Here is an 18,103-nt window from a genome sequence, read left to right as displayed (position 1 = left end):
TTCATTTCAGGGATCACAGGGTCATCCTGGAGAACTGGGGCCTCGGGGACCCATTGGACCACCGGTAAGAAAACTCTCTGTCCACCTGTTGGCTCCTAGACCCGAAAGCCCCGCCAGCGCCTCCATCCCTCGCGGGCCCCTCTCACCTGGCATTCCTGGAGTGTCCACCAGGGGGCACTGCCACAGGCACTGCTGGGACTGTGAGTCCAGTGCCCTGGGGCAGAGAGGACCTCACAAAGCGCCCCAAAATGCAGCCCCCGGGGGCGGGCCCCGCCTCTGGGGCCCAGGATGTCGCTGCTCTGTCGCTGAGGTGTCGGTGTCGGTGAGCTGGGCTCCCGCCACGCACTCCCTCCCCGACTCTGTGCAGCCGCGGCCGTGCTGGGGACCAGGGCTCCCCGAGGCTTTTCAGCGGCGGGAGGTGCCCTCCTCCCTCCCAGCCCCGACTGGCAGCTGCAGTTTACGTGACGCCTAGTGTGTGTTCGCGTCTGGATCGCATTTCCCTCACTTTTGGCTTCGTAACCGGCTCTTTGTTGGGCAGTTGTTGGTGTTCTCTGAGAGTTCCGTGGGAGCGGCCCGTCTGGGCTCAGGCGCCACGGGCCGCCGGCTGGCTGTGTGCCCCGGGCCGGGCTGTCCCTCTGAGTATTGTTCACGTCAAGATAAAGGGTGGGTGCTGCTGTCCCGGGGGTGGGGAAGACGGAGTACGATAGCGGAGGCCAGGAGCCGTGATCTCTGTCCTTCAGTTCGGATCACCTAATTCTGATGACGAAGGTGCCCTGATGTCCCCGCATGGGGCCGAGGACGGCGTTGCCTGTGGCTTCTCACCTCCCCGTTTTGTTTCCCGTGCAGGGTGCCAAGGGACAGGAAGGCGCGCAGGGGCCGCCCGGAGCAGCTGGGAACCCCGTGAGTCCTCCCGGGTCCCACAGGAGGGGTTCTGGGCCAAGCACCTGCCCCCGCCCGGGCTCCCAGCTCTGGGCAGAGTGTGGGGAGGGGGCCGGGAAAGCGCCGTCCACGCTAGAGGGCTGGCCGGGGCTGGAGCCTCATGAGCAGCCAGGACCAGAGACGTGCCGGCCTCTGCCACGTTCCCAGCATCTCAGGGCTCCGTCCACATGCCAGCCCCGAAAGGAATCTCCCACACACACATGGGTGGCGCACACGTGGACACACGCAGACGAGTTTGTCCCTCTGAGAAGCACGCCCACGTGCACATCCATACGTTTGGAAACCGAGATGCACACGCACCGTGATGCGCACACACATATGTACACCCGTATAAGCACATGCACACATATAAATGCAGTTCCGGCAACTCCAGGAAGACAAGCACACGGGTACCCTCACGCGCTCGCTGCTCCTGGCCCACCTCCCTCAGGCCCAGAATCTCCGTGGGTCGGCACTCGTGCCCCTGAGCTCTGACTAGCGTTGCGTCTACCGGAGCGGAGCCCCGAGCCCAGGCTTCTCCGGGGAGCTGACAGACTCCCGTGGGGACTCCTGGGAGGGGCGGTGGCGTTAGAGCAGCAGCAGTACCAGGCAGGCAGGACCGCAGGCCCCACGTACCCGGCTGCAGGCTGCTCGCACGGCCCAGCCCACCGTGCATGTGACTTAGTGGGAACGGGTCAGCCCCGGGAGCTGGGCGGCGTGGACGTCGCAGAGAAGGGGCTCGCGGTCAGCTCCTCCGTGCTCCCAGAGAGAGACCCGCCCGAGCGCAACTTGCGGGAGAGGGAAGCCGAGCGCAGGGGCGCGGGCGGCAGGAGAAGCGCGGGGAGGCCCCAGTACTGGGAGTCCCCTGCGTCCCCGTGTCCCTGGCAGTGACCCATCTGGAGTGTCCTCATCCACCTCTCCCGTCATACACTCGTCCAGCCACCAGTGTTCAAATCCACCTCCTCCAGGAAGCATGCCCTGATTCGCCAGTCAGATCCAACACAGGTACGCACACGCACGCACGCACGCGCACGCGCACGCACACGCAAGCTTTCCCCCTTCAGTGCCGGAACAGCTCCGGCATCTTCAGAGGGAGCCAGGGCGAGAGCAGTGCTGCCGAGGCCCGCTCAGGCTTCTGCCACCATCCCCACCGTGAGCTCCCCCTCGGCCCTTCACCAGCGGTTGGTCACCAAGCCCGGGTCGTTCCTCCCGGCACCGTTTCCAGGGATGACTCTTCCTGTCCAGCCCACGGCTGCCTCTCGTGTCCTCTCTCTGGTCCCCCAGGCTTGCTCATGCCCTTACGGTCGACCTGCGTTATCCCGGAGCATATTTCTCTGCAACGCAGGTCTGCAGAGTTTGTCCCATTTTCGGGGTTTTCTTTCCCCCAGGCTCTGAGGATAGAGGCCAAACGCCACCCGAGACACGTGCATGTTTGGATCTGGCCTTCCTTTCTGCCCGCCCCACCCAGCACACATTCCACCTCTGCCGCCTATGTGCTGTGGTCTTAAGGAAGGTGCTAGGCTGCTTCTGTTCTCCTGTCTCCCACCTCTGTGCCGGAATCCCACTCATTTCAGGCTTGGCGAGTTGGGGTGCACACGGACGGGAGGTTCATCTTATCTGTGGAGGGAGTTTCAGGTTAGAAATGTTTCCAGCAAATCAGGGAGAATTGAATAGAAGGCAGGTTTGGAGGGAAACTGGGGGAGCTGCTTATAATCAATACCTTGGGCCTTTCTAACCTTCTTTTGTCTCTTAATAGGGCGCTCCTGGACCTGTAGGTCCCCCTGGTTCCAGTGGCCCCCCAGGAAGTGCGGTGAGTAATCGGGGTAAGGGGAGAGGGCAGGGACACCAACACTGGTTGTGGCTCCACAGTGCCCATCTCCTGAGTTAACTCATTTATCTTCCACAAAACTCAGGGGTGTAGGCATCCTTACTCCCATTTCACAGATGGAAGAACTTGATGTCCCGACGAAGTCACCTAGAAAGTTACCAACCTGAGGTTCTCGGTAACTCGTGAGGTCTCTGGGTGGTAAATGAAGCTATGGTAACTGCAGAAGGCTGTGAGCATCACTGATGTTGGAATCAGCATCAGAGTTTGCCTTGGAAGAAACAAAATGAACCTACAGAAGTGGAAGAGGCCCTGACTTTTGGGCTGCCCAGGTTCTGGCCACAGCTCTGCCACCAACCGGCTGTCGGGCCTCCGTGAGGGGCTCCTGGAGGCGTCCGCTTTTTCATCTTCAAGATGGAGAGCGCGGGCTGTGCGGGTTCACCCTTAACCTCCTGCTGCACTTGACTTAGGGAGACAGCTTCCCCCGTGGGGGCCCCAGGGGTCTGCTTTAAGGACCCCAGCTTTCAGGTCCACCTGAACGTTGATTTCAGCTGTAACGTGTGCAATGGAACACCCAATGGCATCTAGTCAAGGGTAACAGAGAATTGTGCTCCTGAAATAGATTGAGACCAGTCCCGTTCAGTCACCAGCCTTTCTGTTAATAATCACAGCCGTTCAGAGGACAAATGTGGGCATATGTGTGTGCCAGGCACTGTCGTAAGGGCTTTACACGAGTTCGTTCACTGACTTCTCGGGACCCTGGGAGGTGGATATTAGTACTGCCCCCATTTTATGCAGGAGGAGACTGAGTCATGTGGTTAGTGGTTGCCGTGGATACTGCTGGACCCTTGCCTGTACCATGTCACCCTCCCCACCGCAGTCCCAGCCACAGACTTCCAGGAGCCAGCGTCGCATTCCTCTGTCTGAGGGTTTCCTGTGGCTTTTAGAGACCTCACCGTGCAGCCACGTGACACGTGGCCAGGAGCACCACCCACCAGCAGAGGCATCCCTGGCTGATGGGCGTATAAACGGCCCAGCTTCTCCACTCCTGGGGGAGCCACTCTGAGTGTGTGTCCTGCGTTGGCCCCAGAGCCCCCAGCAGGACCGAGCTCCAGTTACACGAACGTGTCACTCCCTGCCTGTCCTCCTCTTTCTCACGTCCCTGCTGGTGCTTCCGTGGAACACCTGCACCTGAGCCTTGTCTCAAAAACTCAACCTCTGGGGGACTCTGAAGACACAGGTGGAGGAGGTCAATGATGCCAAGGCCACGTTCTTAGGTCACCCTCATCCTCCCCGAGGTCCCCTCTGAGAGCTGCAGCCCAGGGCGGGCAGGGCACCGGGAAACACATGCCTGCGTGGTTAGAGGTCTCGTGTTCCAGGTTGAATGACAGACCAGGGGAGGAGCAGCTGAGGCAGGCTGGGGGAGGTGGCGGCGAGGAATTTAAGCCGGGGTGGGGAGGATGAGTGGGGACAGAGCTGTAATCATTAACTGAAAGGGGCTGATCGCCCTTCTCTGGGGGCGGCAGCACTCTTGAACTTCACCTTGTCAATAACCCCTCTTTCTTCAGGGCCCCCCGGGCACCAGAGGCCCCCCTGGGAAAGATGGGGAGCGCGGCGAGAAGGTAAGGTGCAGTGTGATCTCTCTGCACACAGCAGCTGTTCTCAGCTTCTCAAGCAGGGAAGGGGGAGCCCGCTCTGCCCAGACCTGGTTTAGGACCCAGGGTCCGAAGGGCTTCTGAACAGAAGGGTGGGAGGGGCCCTGCAGTCGTCTTGTTTAACCCTCACAGCGGACCCGTAGGGTAGGTGGATCCCCATTTGACAGAGGTGGGGACCGAGGCTCTGAGAGATTAATTCAGCTCTCCTACGTCCTGTAGCTAGTGAACCACAGAGCTGGTCGGTCTGAGTCTAAGTCCATTTTCTCTCAGTTCAGCGCACCAACTTCGCCCTCCCACACCTTTGTGTGCACAGTTAAACCTTCCTGAGTTGTGAGAAAGAGCTTTGTTTATTAGGAAGAAGAGAGACACAATGTCCCCCCAAAACACCAACACCCCGGGGGCAGAGAGGGAGGTCCCGTGGACTTCCGCGATCCCACGCCACGTTTCCCGAGCTCGCGTTCTAGGAAGCGTCTCGGAGGGGTACTCCTGACTTCTACTGGCATCTAGTGGGTGGAGACCAGGGATTCTGCTAAACTGTCGCAGGACGGCACCCCCTTCTCAACACAGAGCGCCCGTCCCGAATGTCAGCAGCGCCGGAGCTGAGAAGCCCGGACTACAGGCACCGTCTGACACCTGCATGTTCTCGTGTGTAAAATGGAGACACTGAGCACAGGTGGCAAGGAGGAACTGAAGCACTGATGTGTCAGAGGGCGCAGCAGAGAGCCGGTGATGGGGGCTGACGGCGGTTCGCTGTCTCGAGCCACCACGTGAGCCTTCGCCTCCAGGAACCGGTGTCTCGGCGTCTCCACGGCGCCCGATGCCTCCTCCGCAGAGGGCCCCTCCCGGCACTGCAGTGTCTGAACTTGATGCAAATCCCTTCACGGCCACTTCGTCTGAGACCTTTGAAAGGAGTGATCATTTTATCTTTTCTATTTTGGCAAAATGCAACAAGGATAAATAACAAAATTTTACACTTTGGTGGGAAGGCTCAGTTTTAAAACACGTACTTCAGAGAGGAAAATGATTTACTGCAGAGAAAAATGATCCGCCAACCTGTGGAAAATATCCTTAAGCGAGGGAAAACAACCTGGCCCATCGGGTTTCCCTAGATTACACCACGTCTGAAGGATTAGGCTCTATTCGGGGACGTAAGTGGGGCACTGACCACTTAGGAGGAGCTTAGAAGAGGGTTAGAAGAGGTTTTTGAGGACCAGTTGAGCAAAGATGAGAAAAGCTGTGAGCTGTTGGCTCGTTCAGCCTCAAGGGGGAGCCAAACACTTCTGCTTGTCTGAGCAGGAGCCTGGGCTGAGGTCCAAGACCCAGGGCTGCATTTGGAAGGGCACTTCCCTCCGGTGCTCTGCAAAGTGGTAAAAATCCCGGACAGCAGGATGTGTCCAGTGGCTGGCCTGAGGCTTGTGGAAGCTGATCCCGCCCTGGGCCTGGAGACAGGTCCTCTCCATCCCTTGCTTTGCCCCTCCTTGGGACATCGTACCTCACCTCACCTCTGCATCAAATGTCGGAGGCGGTCAGATTGCAGCCTAGGCCCGAGAGAGCCCTGCCTGGGAAAGGGAGTTCCTGCCTCTCACGTGATTACCCCGCAGTGTTCCACAACCAGGGCTGCTTCGGGGCTCCTGGCTTTGTGGTCAGAAAGGGTGAGCAAACTCCAAGCCCAGCTCCCTCATTAGATCCTGGCTGTCTGTCTCTCCCCACTTTGGAGCCCCGGGCTGTGTTCACATCCCTGGAAGTCTGTCATGTGAAAAGGGATTGGATTTCGTCTGTAGAGCTCCAAGGTTGAATGCCAAACATCTGGAAGATTTCAGAGAAGGTTGGCTGACTATAAAGGCACACTATGTAATGGAACTGCCCAATAAAGGGATGAACAGCCTGAGAAGGTGGTGAGCTCCCTGCTCTCATAGGAGTCCAAACAGAAATGGGAGGACTGCCTGGAAGAGGCACACATGATGGTTTCCTGCAGTGGGAGGAAAGTTGGACTAGAAGACGACTAGCATCCTTCCTATTCCCATGTTCCACGTTGTGTAGTTTGCTAAGGCCGCTGGAACAGCGTATCACAAACTGGGTGCCTTAAACAACAGAAACTTACCGTCTCACCATTCTCACCGTGTCAGGAAGTCCTAGATCAAGGTGTCAGCAGGGTTAGCTCTTCCTGGGGGCTGTGAGGGAAGGATCTCTTCAAGGCCCCTCTACTGATGACTCTCTTCTCCCGCATCTTCACGTTGACTTCCCTCTCCACATGTCTGTGTCCAAATGTCCCCTTCTCGTGAGGACACCTGTTCATACTGGATTAGGGTCCATGCTACCCTAGTATGACTGCATCTTAACTAATTACATCTGCAAAGACTCTATTTCTAAATTGAGATACTGGGGTTAGGGCTTCAGCATATGAATTTTGGGGGACACATTATACAACCCATCTTTCTATGCCCTCAGAAGGGGTGGGCTTACTGGAGCAGGGCATCACCAGGAAGCCCACCAACCCCCTTCAGGTTGGTTCACCACTGAAAAGCTTACTCTCTGCATGTCACTGATCCTGGACACTGTCCACTTTTCCTTCCAGGGAGCAAGGGGAGAAGAAGGAAGCCCAGGGCCAGGTGGCCCCAGGGGCGATCCTGGTGCCCCTGGGCTCCCGGGGCCACCCGGAAGAGGGAAAGATGGAGAACCGGTAAGTGTCGGGTCCAGGGTTTCTGTGCCCATGACGATCAGGCTGGAATTAGAAGAGAAAAAAAGAAAAGACTCACTGGTCAAGCTTTGCAGAAGCAGAGTCATAGCCAGTGAAAGCAGGTGGACTGGGAAAGGGGTCTTGGGTGGGGGAAGCGTCTTGCTCCCGTCCACTTTAGGCCAGTGCCGCAGAGTCCCCTGTGGGCTGCTGGCCGCGCGCCAGGCTCCAGGCCGGACGCTGGGGACACGGAGATGGGTGAGCGCCTGTGCTGTTGAGATGCTCATGAGACAGCCAGGCAAACATAACCGTAGCTTAGGCAGTCCTGGAGTGCACATCCTGGAGAAGGGCTTCCTGGTCTGTGTAAGTCTGGGGAAACCTTGCACAGGAAGTGGCATCTGTGCGAAATGTGAAAGTTGGAAGAAATTACTTTTTAGGTAGAACAGCACAGAGAGGGTGGTCCAGACAGGTAAACCGTATGTGGAAACGCATGAGAGCGTTGTGTGCATGGGGACTTACAAACGTGTTAGAGTGTCACAGACACGAAGTGAGATGTATTAGTAAATTTTGCTGCAGTAATGAAGAACCCCGAAATCTCAGTGGCTTTCAGCCCTTAGCACTACATGAGGACACAGGGACCTTTCCTCTGTACAAAACAGGTCACGATGAGAGTCCCATCCACCTGTGGTCCCCGCGGCACAGGGTGGATGGGAAATGCTCACTCACGGTCCCATGGTTACCTTTGTGCCGTTCATTCCCCCAGGGACTTCGTGGGCCACCTGGATCACCTGGACCTCTAGGAACTAAGGTAGGTTTATCTAGCGAACTGTGAATGCCATGGGTTGCACTTAGGGGCCAAACAAAAGTTAATTGTCAGCATCTCTGGTCACCTCAGTTTACTTGCATGTTCATCACTTTCCACTTAACTAAAGGCTCTGTGACTCTGAACTGTGACATTAGGGTAGTTGCCATATAATTGTTGCTTAATAAATTTTGCAGTGAAATCAAGTTGCAAAAGATGCTTTCAACCAGCAAAGCAACAGGTCTGTCTTGGATTATTAGTTTAATTGGGGACACAAACGATCCCCAAATTTCAGATGATTAGCACAGGGAAAGTTTATTCCTCATTCACAGCGTGATGGGAGCTGTGGTGGGTGAGGAGTCCTCGTCTACCTGGCCGTCCAGGGACCCACGTTCCTCCAGTCCAGTGCCATCCCTTCCTCTGGGACTTCAGTGTCTCCCAGAGCCTCCGTATGCGGTGGCAAATGAGGGAAGAGACGGTAGAGGATCTTGTGGAAGGATTTTGTGGGCCAGGCCTGGAGGTGATCACTCATTTCCACCAAGCTCCTGACACTACGGGGGAGGAGCGGTCGTCCTCTAGCTGGGCCCTGGGAGGGAAGGCAGGCACTTTGGCAAACAGCAGGCATCTCTTGTTCAGTGTACCTGCAGCCACAGCTCAGAAGACATGACTTCACCCCTCAGGGAGTGTTCTTAAGGGAACTTTCCTGAGTGACTAGGGAAGTTTTCCTGGAGTTATTTTCACAGCGAAGCAGTCATTCATTGAGTCAAATGCATCCATTAACAATACACTCCTTATTTCATCCATTGCATATCCACTGAGCCTCTGCCGCGTGTCAGACCTGGAGGTGGGCTGTGGGGTGACAGGGGTGGGTGTCACGTGTTCCCAGCCCTCTGACAGCTCAGGAGCTGGGGGAGAAGCAGACTCACAAGTGCTGGGATAGAGGGAGGCTGAGGCACAAGCGAGCTCAGAGGAGCCTCCCGACCCAACCTCGTTTGGCTGTGGAAGGCTTCCTGGAGGAGGTGATGTTTCTCCTGATGTTAAAGTGCATGTAGCCATCGGAAGGGGAAGGGGAGGAAGGAGTTCTCTGCAGGGTCCTAACGTGGGAGAAGGCCGTGGGAGCGTGAGATAGAATGTGTTCAGAGTAGAGCGTGTGCTGTAAATGCACCTGCAGCCAATGAACCATCATCTGACCAGCTCAGACGTATAAACTTAGGAATGCGTGTGACAAGGCTCGCCTCGGCAGCACAGATACTAAAACTGGGACGATACAGAGAAGATTAGCGTGGCCCCTGTGTAAGGATGACACACAAATTCGTGAAGCGTTCCATGTTTTTTGGCTAAGTGATTCTGTAAATAGTTAAATAAAATTTAATAAGTAAAAAATTAAATAAAATGCGGTAAAGTTTAGAATTTATGTACAAGAAGAATGTGTGTGACATAGTCAACGATAGACATTAGAATGTTTATTTTTTGCTTAATTTAACATATATTCAGAATCACATAAATTAAAGAATTACTGTATAATTATGATATTTTTATCCACTTATATATATTTATGAAAACAGTTTTAAAAATTCTTTTTATGTGCCTTTGGTGTCATGGCCCGTCATCCCTAGACCCACTTTCTGAGTCAACTAGCACTTTCCCAAATCAGGTCACCATCCGTTCCAGTCAAGTTATTGAAGATGTAACACATTGGGAACCCGTACATGCTGCTCTTACTGGAATTTTTATCTCAAGGCCCAGATACCCATTGGTTTTTTTTTCTATTCCTTTTATTCTGTAATTGTGTCTTTGGGATCTGAGGAACATAACCGCAGAGTATGTTGTATTTATTATATGTAAAAGGCTTGTTTACAGTAATAACCGGGACATGGAATTTGAGGCCTCAGGAGTAACTGCTGTGTCTACGTTCAACTTTCTTGCTTCATGATTTTTTCTGCTATTTAGGCAGGTGACCTCTGTAATTGTACTAAGCTTGCACTGATTGAGGTCATAGTAGGCTAACGTGCATTCCCCTAATAGTGATTTTGTAGTTCATGATCAAAGGGGAAAAAACGAGAGAGTTCTTTGAGTGATCTGAGCAAATATTTGGCAACTCCCCAGTTTCTGAAGAAGAAAACAATTGGAAAGAACTTTGCCTGAATTTGAGGGCGTGTAAGATAGTTCCTTGTGCCTGGAACAGTGGGAGTGTATGGAAAGGAGCAGGAAGCAGGACCAGAGTCTGGAGGCCCTATGAATTAACAGCCAACTGAAGGCGTGTCTCCGAGGTTCCGCTGTGATGCTGTGAGCCCAGTGTCTGACTGGCAGCGCTCCTGTGCTCTCAATTTCCCCCCTAGAGGAGGACCTTCAGGACCTGGAAGGAAGGCAAGGGCACCGGAAAGGGCACCAGAAATGGGAGATGGGGAAGATGGCTTAAAAGGTCCTTTTCTCTGTGATATTTCTGAGGTTGATGACATCTTTCTCCCAGGCAGTTTGGGGAAAAATGATATAATGCAAATAAAAATAGTTGTCTACCTCTGCTTGTCACAGGTACATGCTCTGTAGATGTTAGTGACTCTTATCATTAGATCGCCCTGTGGAGTCTGCTTCACGGTTGCAGCACGAAGGTGGGGAACCTGTAGGCAAGTTGCTGGAGAGCCCAAGTGGAAGTGGGAGAGGCAGCAGTGAGGAGTAGAGAGGAAGGCTGAGACCCCGGGGTGTGAGGAGTGCAGGGGCCTTGCCCTGGGGTCCAGTGGACCAGCCAGTTTCAACTCCACGGGACCCACGGTAAGTCGTGCTGTCCCTTTGGCCAAACACATCCTCCTATTTCAAATGTGAGATGTGTAAACAGATGACCCTTTCCGTATTAATATTGTATAATATATATTTGTAAGTTAGAATGTAGTTTAGAATGAAGGTTTCCCTAGTAAGCTGGGAAGGTAAATTGGAATTCAGGTCTTTAGTTGTAGAATGGGGGTCCCACGGGGGGGACCAGGAGGGAGGAAGGGGACACAGAGAGAGAGAGAGAGAGAGAGAGAGAGAGAGAGAGAGAGAGAGAGGGAGGGAGGAGGGAGCGTTCAGCAGTGTGCCTTGCCCAGGCGCTGTCCCTCGTTCCTGGTGCTGACTGAAAACCCCTGGGGATTTCAGGGTGGGTGCTATAGTGTATAAGGGTTTTCCTGAGCACCTGCTCAGCCCTTCCTAATTGCTTACAACTGCAGGAAGACTCTTCAAGATGCCTTTCCTTCTCTTGGGTGGACTTACTTCTAGCAAAATGAACAGACTTTGCCTTCATACAGAACTGGGTTAGGATCCCAGCTTAGCTACTTGCAAGACAGATGACTTAAGGGCAAGTGGCTTATTCTTTGACAGACTCTCTTCCTTTTCTGTATAAAGGAGTAAAGCATAGTTAACCCCCAAAGGGCTCCTGTGGATAAGTGATCTCACAGCACATAAATGTTCAGTAAATGTCATTCTCCTTCCATGACTTCACACATCTCTTCCCTAAGCAGTGTTGAACTGGCCCAGAATGTTTTGCAGCCAAAACAGATACTCCAGTCAGTATTATAGATTACAGCTCACACACCCCTTTTTTCTCAATCAGGAGCCGCCTTGCTTTTGCTGACCGTGCTTTAAGGTCTTTTGCCCTTTTCTTGAAGCCACTTTCTCAAAGTTTCAGTCCATTAAGCTGTGATGTGTAGTTGCTTGGGGTAAATGTTAGCATCACAAAGGGCCATAAACATACCAGGGCCAGGCCTGGCTACCCTGCAGCAGAGATCAATCAGTGTGACTCAGATTCTGGGCTGGGCTGGGAGAGGTCTTTCATCATGTTTCCTCCTGGGTAAAAAGTTGATTTTGGTCAAAAGCAAAATTTAGTACCTGACAAAATGTGAGTGATGAGAGGTTCATTCATTCGGGCATTCAGGAATTTGCTATTAAAGGGCTTTTCCAGGCCCTACACTGGGCATTGCGGATGCGAAAGCGTGTAGAGATTGTTCCCAACATAGGGTCTGACTCATTTTTGGTACTTCACAAATATTTGTTGGATTAAGGGTTAAAGGAATGAATGGATAGTTTTCTTCTTCTTTTAAGACACACAGGAGTCAGAGGGTCAGACAGACAAAATGGGAGGGCAGTGTGTTAAGATTAATGAAGATGTATTCGAATACCTTCCGGAAGGCAGAGAGGAGGGCAGGCGGAGGTGGGTTTATGGAGATGGAATGATTGGGCTGAGTCTTAATTGGTGGGGAAGTGTTTGGAAGCTGAGAACCTGGATCAGACAACATCCCCACGAGGGGAACAGCTGGTGCCAGAAGCAGGGGTGTGAACAGACCGCATGGAAAAATGCAGATCCACCGTTGGTGTGATTTAGCTTTCAGTGGTTAGGGTTTTGTGCTGCGCATGAAATAGAGCCTTGGGAAGAAGGGGGAAGCCACGATAAGACAGAAAGTTATAGGAAGAAGACTACATTAACCACTGTGAAGAGAAACTGGGGTGCAAAACAACATGGATATTTCTGACATTTTTGTGTGCTTAGTTTATTTTCTGTCTTCTGATTCGGTTGATAAAATACAATTATATAATACTTGATGTTACATGGTTTCTTACCTTGTAAATGAGTCTACGGAAGATACATGGGAATCTGGTAGAATGTTCTTTTTTTTCCTAATTGATGAGGGTCTTAAGGTGCCAGAGAGGTTGTGGCATTTATGCAAAGTCACAGGACCAGGTTGACATTGTTCTGTTAGGAACGGAGCTCGGGTGCACTTGCCTGATTTGCGGCAAAGCCTCTCTACAGACACTGGGTTGTGGCGAAGGAAAGTAGTGTTTGTTGCCGGGCCAAGCAAAGAGGATGGGCGGCTGGTGAGACCTGAACCCCTGATGGCTTTCAGACAAGGGTTTAAAAGCAACGGGAAGGTGAGGGTCGTAGGGTGTGCGATCAGCTCGCGGACGTTTCTCTCATTGGCTGGTGGTGAGGTGACAGGGTGATGTTTGGGAATCTCAGTCATCAGCCTTCTGGTTCCAGCCGGTCTGGGGTCTACATGCTTGTGGTCAGCATCCTCTGGTGGGTGGGCGTCTTCATTTCTGCAGACCAGCTCGAAGGTACGTGTCAGATGGTTACGTATATCCCTTGAGGAGGAACTAGGAGTCCTGAGGCTGTTTTATTGCTCAGCTGTTGTACGGGTGACCATAACCTTTCTCGCTTAACCGCTGGTCCTTTGTGTCTGCTTCCCCTCTCTTCCCTAATTGGTAACTGCTTGAGTCTGCTCTTTGGAACTCTGTGAAGGCCAAAGAAGCGAGGACACGACCTGGAGGGGGTCGTACCGGGGAAGGTACAGGGTCCTGTTCAGGTTCAGTCCCGCCTTTTCTTTGATACTCTTCAGTCCTGAGAGAAACAGGGGCAGGGCAAGAACGGGAATAAAGTTTGGGATAGAGAGAGGTTGGCCATCAACTCACAGAGGAACTAGATTTTAGGGGAGCTCGGTTTCAGTCCTAAGACTGGACTTGTCATCACCTGACGGCCAGTTTGACGTCTTCTGCCTCGTCCTCTCGCTGTCACAATGTGCTGGTGAGGGACGCAGCACTGATCATGTTCATTCTTAGTTCATTACCCTTTTCCCACATTTGCCTTATTTCTTGACTTCCCACCTTCCCCAGGCACACAAATCAGATCTCCTGGCAGTCCCAGGCACCTTGTACTTCCCAGAATCAGCCATATCATATTATTCTAAAGAAACAGAAGGCACCATCTGGGGCTCTGAAGAGGATTTCTTGGGGACTGTTTACAGAAGCGAGGGCGGGACAGAGGGATGCTGCAGCTCTCGGGACACGTTGCCACCGTCCACCTGGAGGGAGGAGGGAAAGAGACAGTGTTACCAGAGTTTAGTGAGAGGTTTGGATTGTGGTTCATCTCTTTTGTGAGAACTTCACAAGCCCTGTTTCGATTTCTCTTCGGAATTTAACACGGAGTATTGAAAATGGGCTCAAGATCGAGTCATCTTTGGTCTTGGAGTCTGGACTGCGGTTTGCAGTGAATAAACAACCAACACTAGTTGAACGAGTATATAACTTATCTACTCATCCAAGGAACAGTCATACTGCAAGACAAACAAATCATCTTGAAGCGTGAATTTTCTTAAAGGTCCAAAATGTAAAGTTTTCAAATTGAGATGGTGGTTACAGGCTAAGCTGATGATTAATAGAGTTTTCCCTTAATGCTTAAACACATAAACCTTAATAAAGCAGTGTTGCCTAGCAACGCCAGGTTCTACCTGAAATAAATGTGCTGCACATTATCTCATCGGCTCTTCATAATGACCTCCTAAGGCTGTTTCCATCTGTCATACGAGTTAACTCATCCTGGAGATGTTAAGTGCTTTCAACGGGGTCACCCCCCATTTCAGTATCAGGCTTGGCTGCCGTCTGCTGACCTAACAGAGGTGCACAGTTTCTTACACAAAATCCTGGGGGCCCTGTGTGCTTCGGATTGAATTTATTTTGGAATTTAGAAAGGTAATAATTTGCAAGCAACATACATTGCGTTTACCGTGGTGTGGGGGTCAGCTTTCCTCATCGTTAATATTGATGTAACAGAAACGTGTAAGTATCCACGCAAAACGAGATGTGTAAAGACTGTAAATAGCCTGTGTCAGTGCAAGTCGGCTTTGGCTGCCGTCTCAGTTAGGATAAGCGCTTGTTCTCAGAGGGGGAGGATTTTGAAATTATGCAGAAGAAGGCATAACTGTCTCAGCATCCTTCTACAGCAAGTGGCAAAGCAGAACTTCTTCCCTTTTCTTCTTTCCTTCCCCTCTACTCTTCCGATCAACGTCCAGAATGACAGGCACCTGAGAACAGCAGCAACTACGACGGCCTACGTGCATTGGCTGCTGTACCGGGCGCCCTGTAGGCACGATCCCCTAACAGGCACGGCGTGTGCGGGCCTGGCAGCTCCTGCTGTTACCTGCCCTTCGTAAATGAAGGATTAAAGCTCAGGAAACGTGTCGCTCTCTTAAGCCAGCAGTGACTAAGGCTGAAGGCAGAACTTAAACGTGCACTATATTAACCGCCATGCACAAAACAAGGCAAAGGTTACATCTCAGTCGTTCTCCCCGCTCCCACCCCCTGGAAAAGTGACCCACAAAATGTAGGTACTTGGCAAATTATTGGTGAAATGATGGATTAATGTATTGGTGATGTGGGCATTAAGCTGAAATGTGGGTACATGGTCATGGGTCCAGGATGGGGGCAAGGTGAAGCCTGGAGAAAGCACCGTAAAACTTGGAATTGTGGTCACGTTGGGGGGGTGTCACATTGTTATAATCACATCTGGAGCCATGGTCAGGGTTGGGGCATGGTCACGGTCGGTGGCTGTGGTCCACGGGTGTTGGACTGGGTGGGATGATGGCAGCTTGGATGAACTTCAGGGGGCACTCGGAATCCGGGCTGGGGCAGAAGTGCTGGCTGGAGAGTGTGGTCGGACGGTGGGAGGGGCGTAATTCTCCTGCACCCTGGCGCTCTATTGCTCAGAGCTGACCTCTTCACCTTGTGTTTTCTCTTTCCAGGGGGACCGTGGTGCACCTGGGATCCCTGGCTCTCCTGGCAACCACGGAGACCCGGGCATTGGGGTCGCTGGCCCTCCTGTGAGTCCTTACCCACCCAGCACACCCTTGCTCCCTGGCACACAGCCAGCCCCTGCTGGCTCCCAGGGGACCTGCTGCTCAGGCCCTGCAGCAGGGACACGCCTTTCCCGGCTAATCTGGTAGTGGGTCGTTGGTGCCTGGGCTGGCCAGGCTGTAGGTCTGTCCACTGTGACTGACACTGTTTCTAAAACTTGGTGTATTTCTTATAGGAATAAGGCTTTTCTGGGGAGACCAAGACTTGTCTGATTCAAAGAGGAGTGAGAGAACAAAACTCACTAAAAAATAAAAAGGAAAAAACAGTGCTCACTGGCCAGACTTTGCAAAAACTGAGGTATAGCCAGTGAACGTGAATTGGTTGGGAAAGGAGTGTGATGTGGAAGAAACAGCATGCTTTCAGGTATTTCAGGCAAAAATGAGTTCATTACCCCTCTTCCTCCAATTAACGTACAGGTGAGAGTAAGTAAGTAAGTAAGTAAGTGGAGTCAAGAAGGTTTTTATCTCCAAAATAAAATCTAGGAAGTGGTCTTTGGATTGGGGGTTTTGATGAATAATTCACATCAGCCTCCTGGGTGTGAGCTGGCAGGCTCCCTGGAGGTGGTGACTGTAAGAACCGTAAAACCTTTGAGCTGTGAGAGCTCATGAGCGTCCATGACACGCAGGCCCCATCCAAGTTGAGGATTGCCGTGAGCGTCTCAGCCAGCATACCCCGAAGACCTCCAGGAATAGGAGACACTTCTTTCAAAGCTCGTACATCTGGGTTTGATGTTTGGACAGTTATTTCTGTAGAGAGTAGACATCTTTTACGAATTTCTTTCCAGAGAGAGTAGGATTACGCTTGTCTGTATCTTCTACTGCTGCTTCTAATTCTTCCCTTTGTACCACAAAGAGCCCACCTCCCCCCTCCATCCCCACCCCTGTTACTGAATGATGACTTTCAGAACTTAAGACCAGTTTTCAATCCTGGGGTTTTATCTTCTGTTTAGTCCCTTCTTTGCTAAGGACACAGTACCTTAGTCATGCGCCTTGCATTTGATGGTTTTTGGGCAGCCACGTTGTCTCAGTCTGTTTGGGCTGCTGTAACAAAAATTCCTTAGACTGGGTGGCTTAAACACAACAGAAATTTAGTTTCCACGGTACTAGAGGCTAAGAAGTCCGAGATCAAGGTGCTGGCGGATCCAGTGTCTGGTGAGGGCCCGCTTTCTGGTTCATAGATGACTATTTTTTGTGTGTCCTCATGTGGTGGGTGGAAGGCGTCAGGGGGTTTTCTGAAGTTTCTTTAGAAAGATTAATTCCATTCATAAGGGCTTCACCCTCGTGACCTAATCACCCCAAACCCCTATTTCCAAATACCATCGCACTGGGGGTTAAGGTTTCTATGTATGAATTTTGGGGAGACGCGAACATCAGTCTGTAGCACTTGTCTCACTGTTATTTAAAGGAAGCGCCAATACCCAGTGGTTTTCAGATACTGTCGCTAAGCCTCTTAATATCCAAACTGCGCATGTATCAGTGTTGATATCGTTGGGCTCATTATTTTCTTAACCCAGAAGCACAGTCCAGCTTCACCCCCGTTCAATGTAATCTGAATGTAAACTGGAGCAGTCCATGACCCGGTCTCTGCTTGGTTTTGCGTTCAAGAAATAAAGTGATCCCAGTCATTCCTCATCTGTCTCTCAAAGAATCTGAGAGGAAATCCAGTGTATCACCCACAGTGCCACTTGTTAAATTAAAACCCCCTTTTCTCCCCCCGGTGGTGCTCTTACACCCCAGGGCTGGTCTTGGGCCTCTCACTTTGTCCCTGAAATTCCCCGGGGCACTCTCTTCTCTGACCACCCCCCTCCCAAGTGCACCTCGTACCAGAAATGACCACGTCACTTCCACTCCAGCCCCCAGCAACGGGGCGACCTTCAAGGTGGTAGGAAGACCAGTGGCCTTGTGTCTTCCAAAAGGTCCCCGGAAACCAGGGAGAAGGCAGGTGGTATCCTCTTGGAAATGTCCAGTTTTAGTCTGTTTTTCTTAGAAGAGATTCTCCGCTAAAATTTCTGATGAACAAAACCCTCTATTACATCCGTTTTATCTTTTGTCTTTGGCTGTTTTCTTTCATCTGCTGGTAGCCAGGAGGAACAACGTGGCAGAAGGTGTACTGAAGAGACAGCGCTCAGGCTTCCTTCCTTCTGAAATCCCGCTTTTCACGGGGCCTGCTCTGTTAGAATTAGGATTCTGAATCATGCAGGAATTAGCCCCTTAGGAGAGAAACGGACTGAAAGAGGAACCGCAGGGCTGTAAGCTGGGTGGTCCCTCTGTCATTTCACGGGTCTTTCCATGCCCCGTCCGCTCCCCAGGAGTCATCATATCAAGCCCTTAATCAGAAAGCCAGGCAGCAGAGGCGGGCACTCCTCGCCCCACCTCCCGCTTCAGAGCCATGAAATCTCCCGGGAAATACGTTACTACCCCAGTGATTCCACCTGAAAGGTAATTGGCTGCTTTCAGCCAAGAGGCCGAAAATCAACTATGCAGTGTCCTCCCTCCGCTTTCCGTGGTGGGGGCAGCGCTACTGAATTTTCATGAATTCTGTCTCTGGCTGACGCTCCTTCCTAATGGCCTGGCTGT

The 18,103-nt window shown here is 52.1% G+C and overlaps 1 protein-coding gene and 1 non-coding gene across 2 annotated transcripts in view; both read left to right on the top strand.

Moving 5' to 3' along the window:
* COL22A1 (collagen type XXII alpha 1 chain) overlaps positions 1–18,103 on the top strand; it is a 265,238-nt gene that overhangs the window by 174,753 nt on the left and 72,382 nt on the right. The window contains exons 34-40 of the mRNA XM_060128072.1: positions 11–64; positions 847–900; positions 2,675–2,728; positions 4,312–4,365; positions 6,974–7,078; positions 7,836–7,880; positions 15,416–15,493. Of these exons, the coding sequence (XP_059984055.1) occupies positions 11–64; positions 847–900; positions 2,675–2,728; positions 4,312–4,365; positions 6,974–7,078; positions 7,836–7,880; positions 15,416–15,493 (444 nt within the window). The remainder of the gene's footprint in view (positions 1–10; positions 65–846; positions 901–2,674; positions 2,729–4,311; positions 4,366–6,973; positions 7,079–7,835; positions 7,881–15,415; positions 15,494–18,103) is intronic.
* LOC132508452 (U6 spliceosomal RNA) lies at positions 9,104–9,208 on the top strand. Its single transcript, XR_009536591.1, has one exon. It is a non-coding gene; the product is annotated as a U6 spliceosomal RNA (small nuclear RNA).

The sequence above is a fragment of the Lagenorhynchus albirostris genome, chromosome 17, assembly GCF_949774975.1.
Source record: "Lagenorhynchus albirostris chromosome 17, mLagAlb1.1, whole genome shotgun sequence".
In the NCBI taxonomy this organism is placed as follows: Eukaryota; Metazoa; Chordata; class Mammalia; order Artiodactyla; family Delphinidae; genus Lagenorhynchus; species Lagenorhynchus albirostris.
The sequence above is the reverse complement of the archived record's forward strand: the minus strand, read 5'-3'. Positions and strand labels throughout refer to the sequence as shown.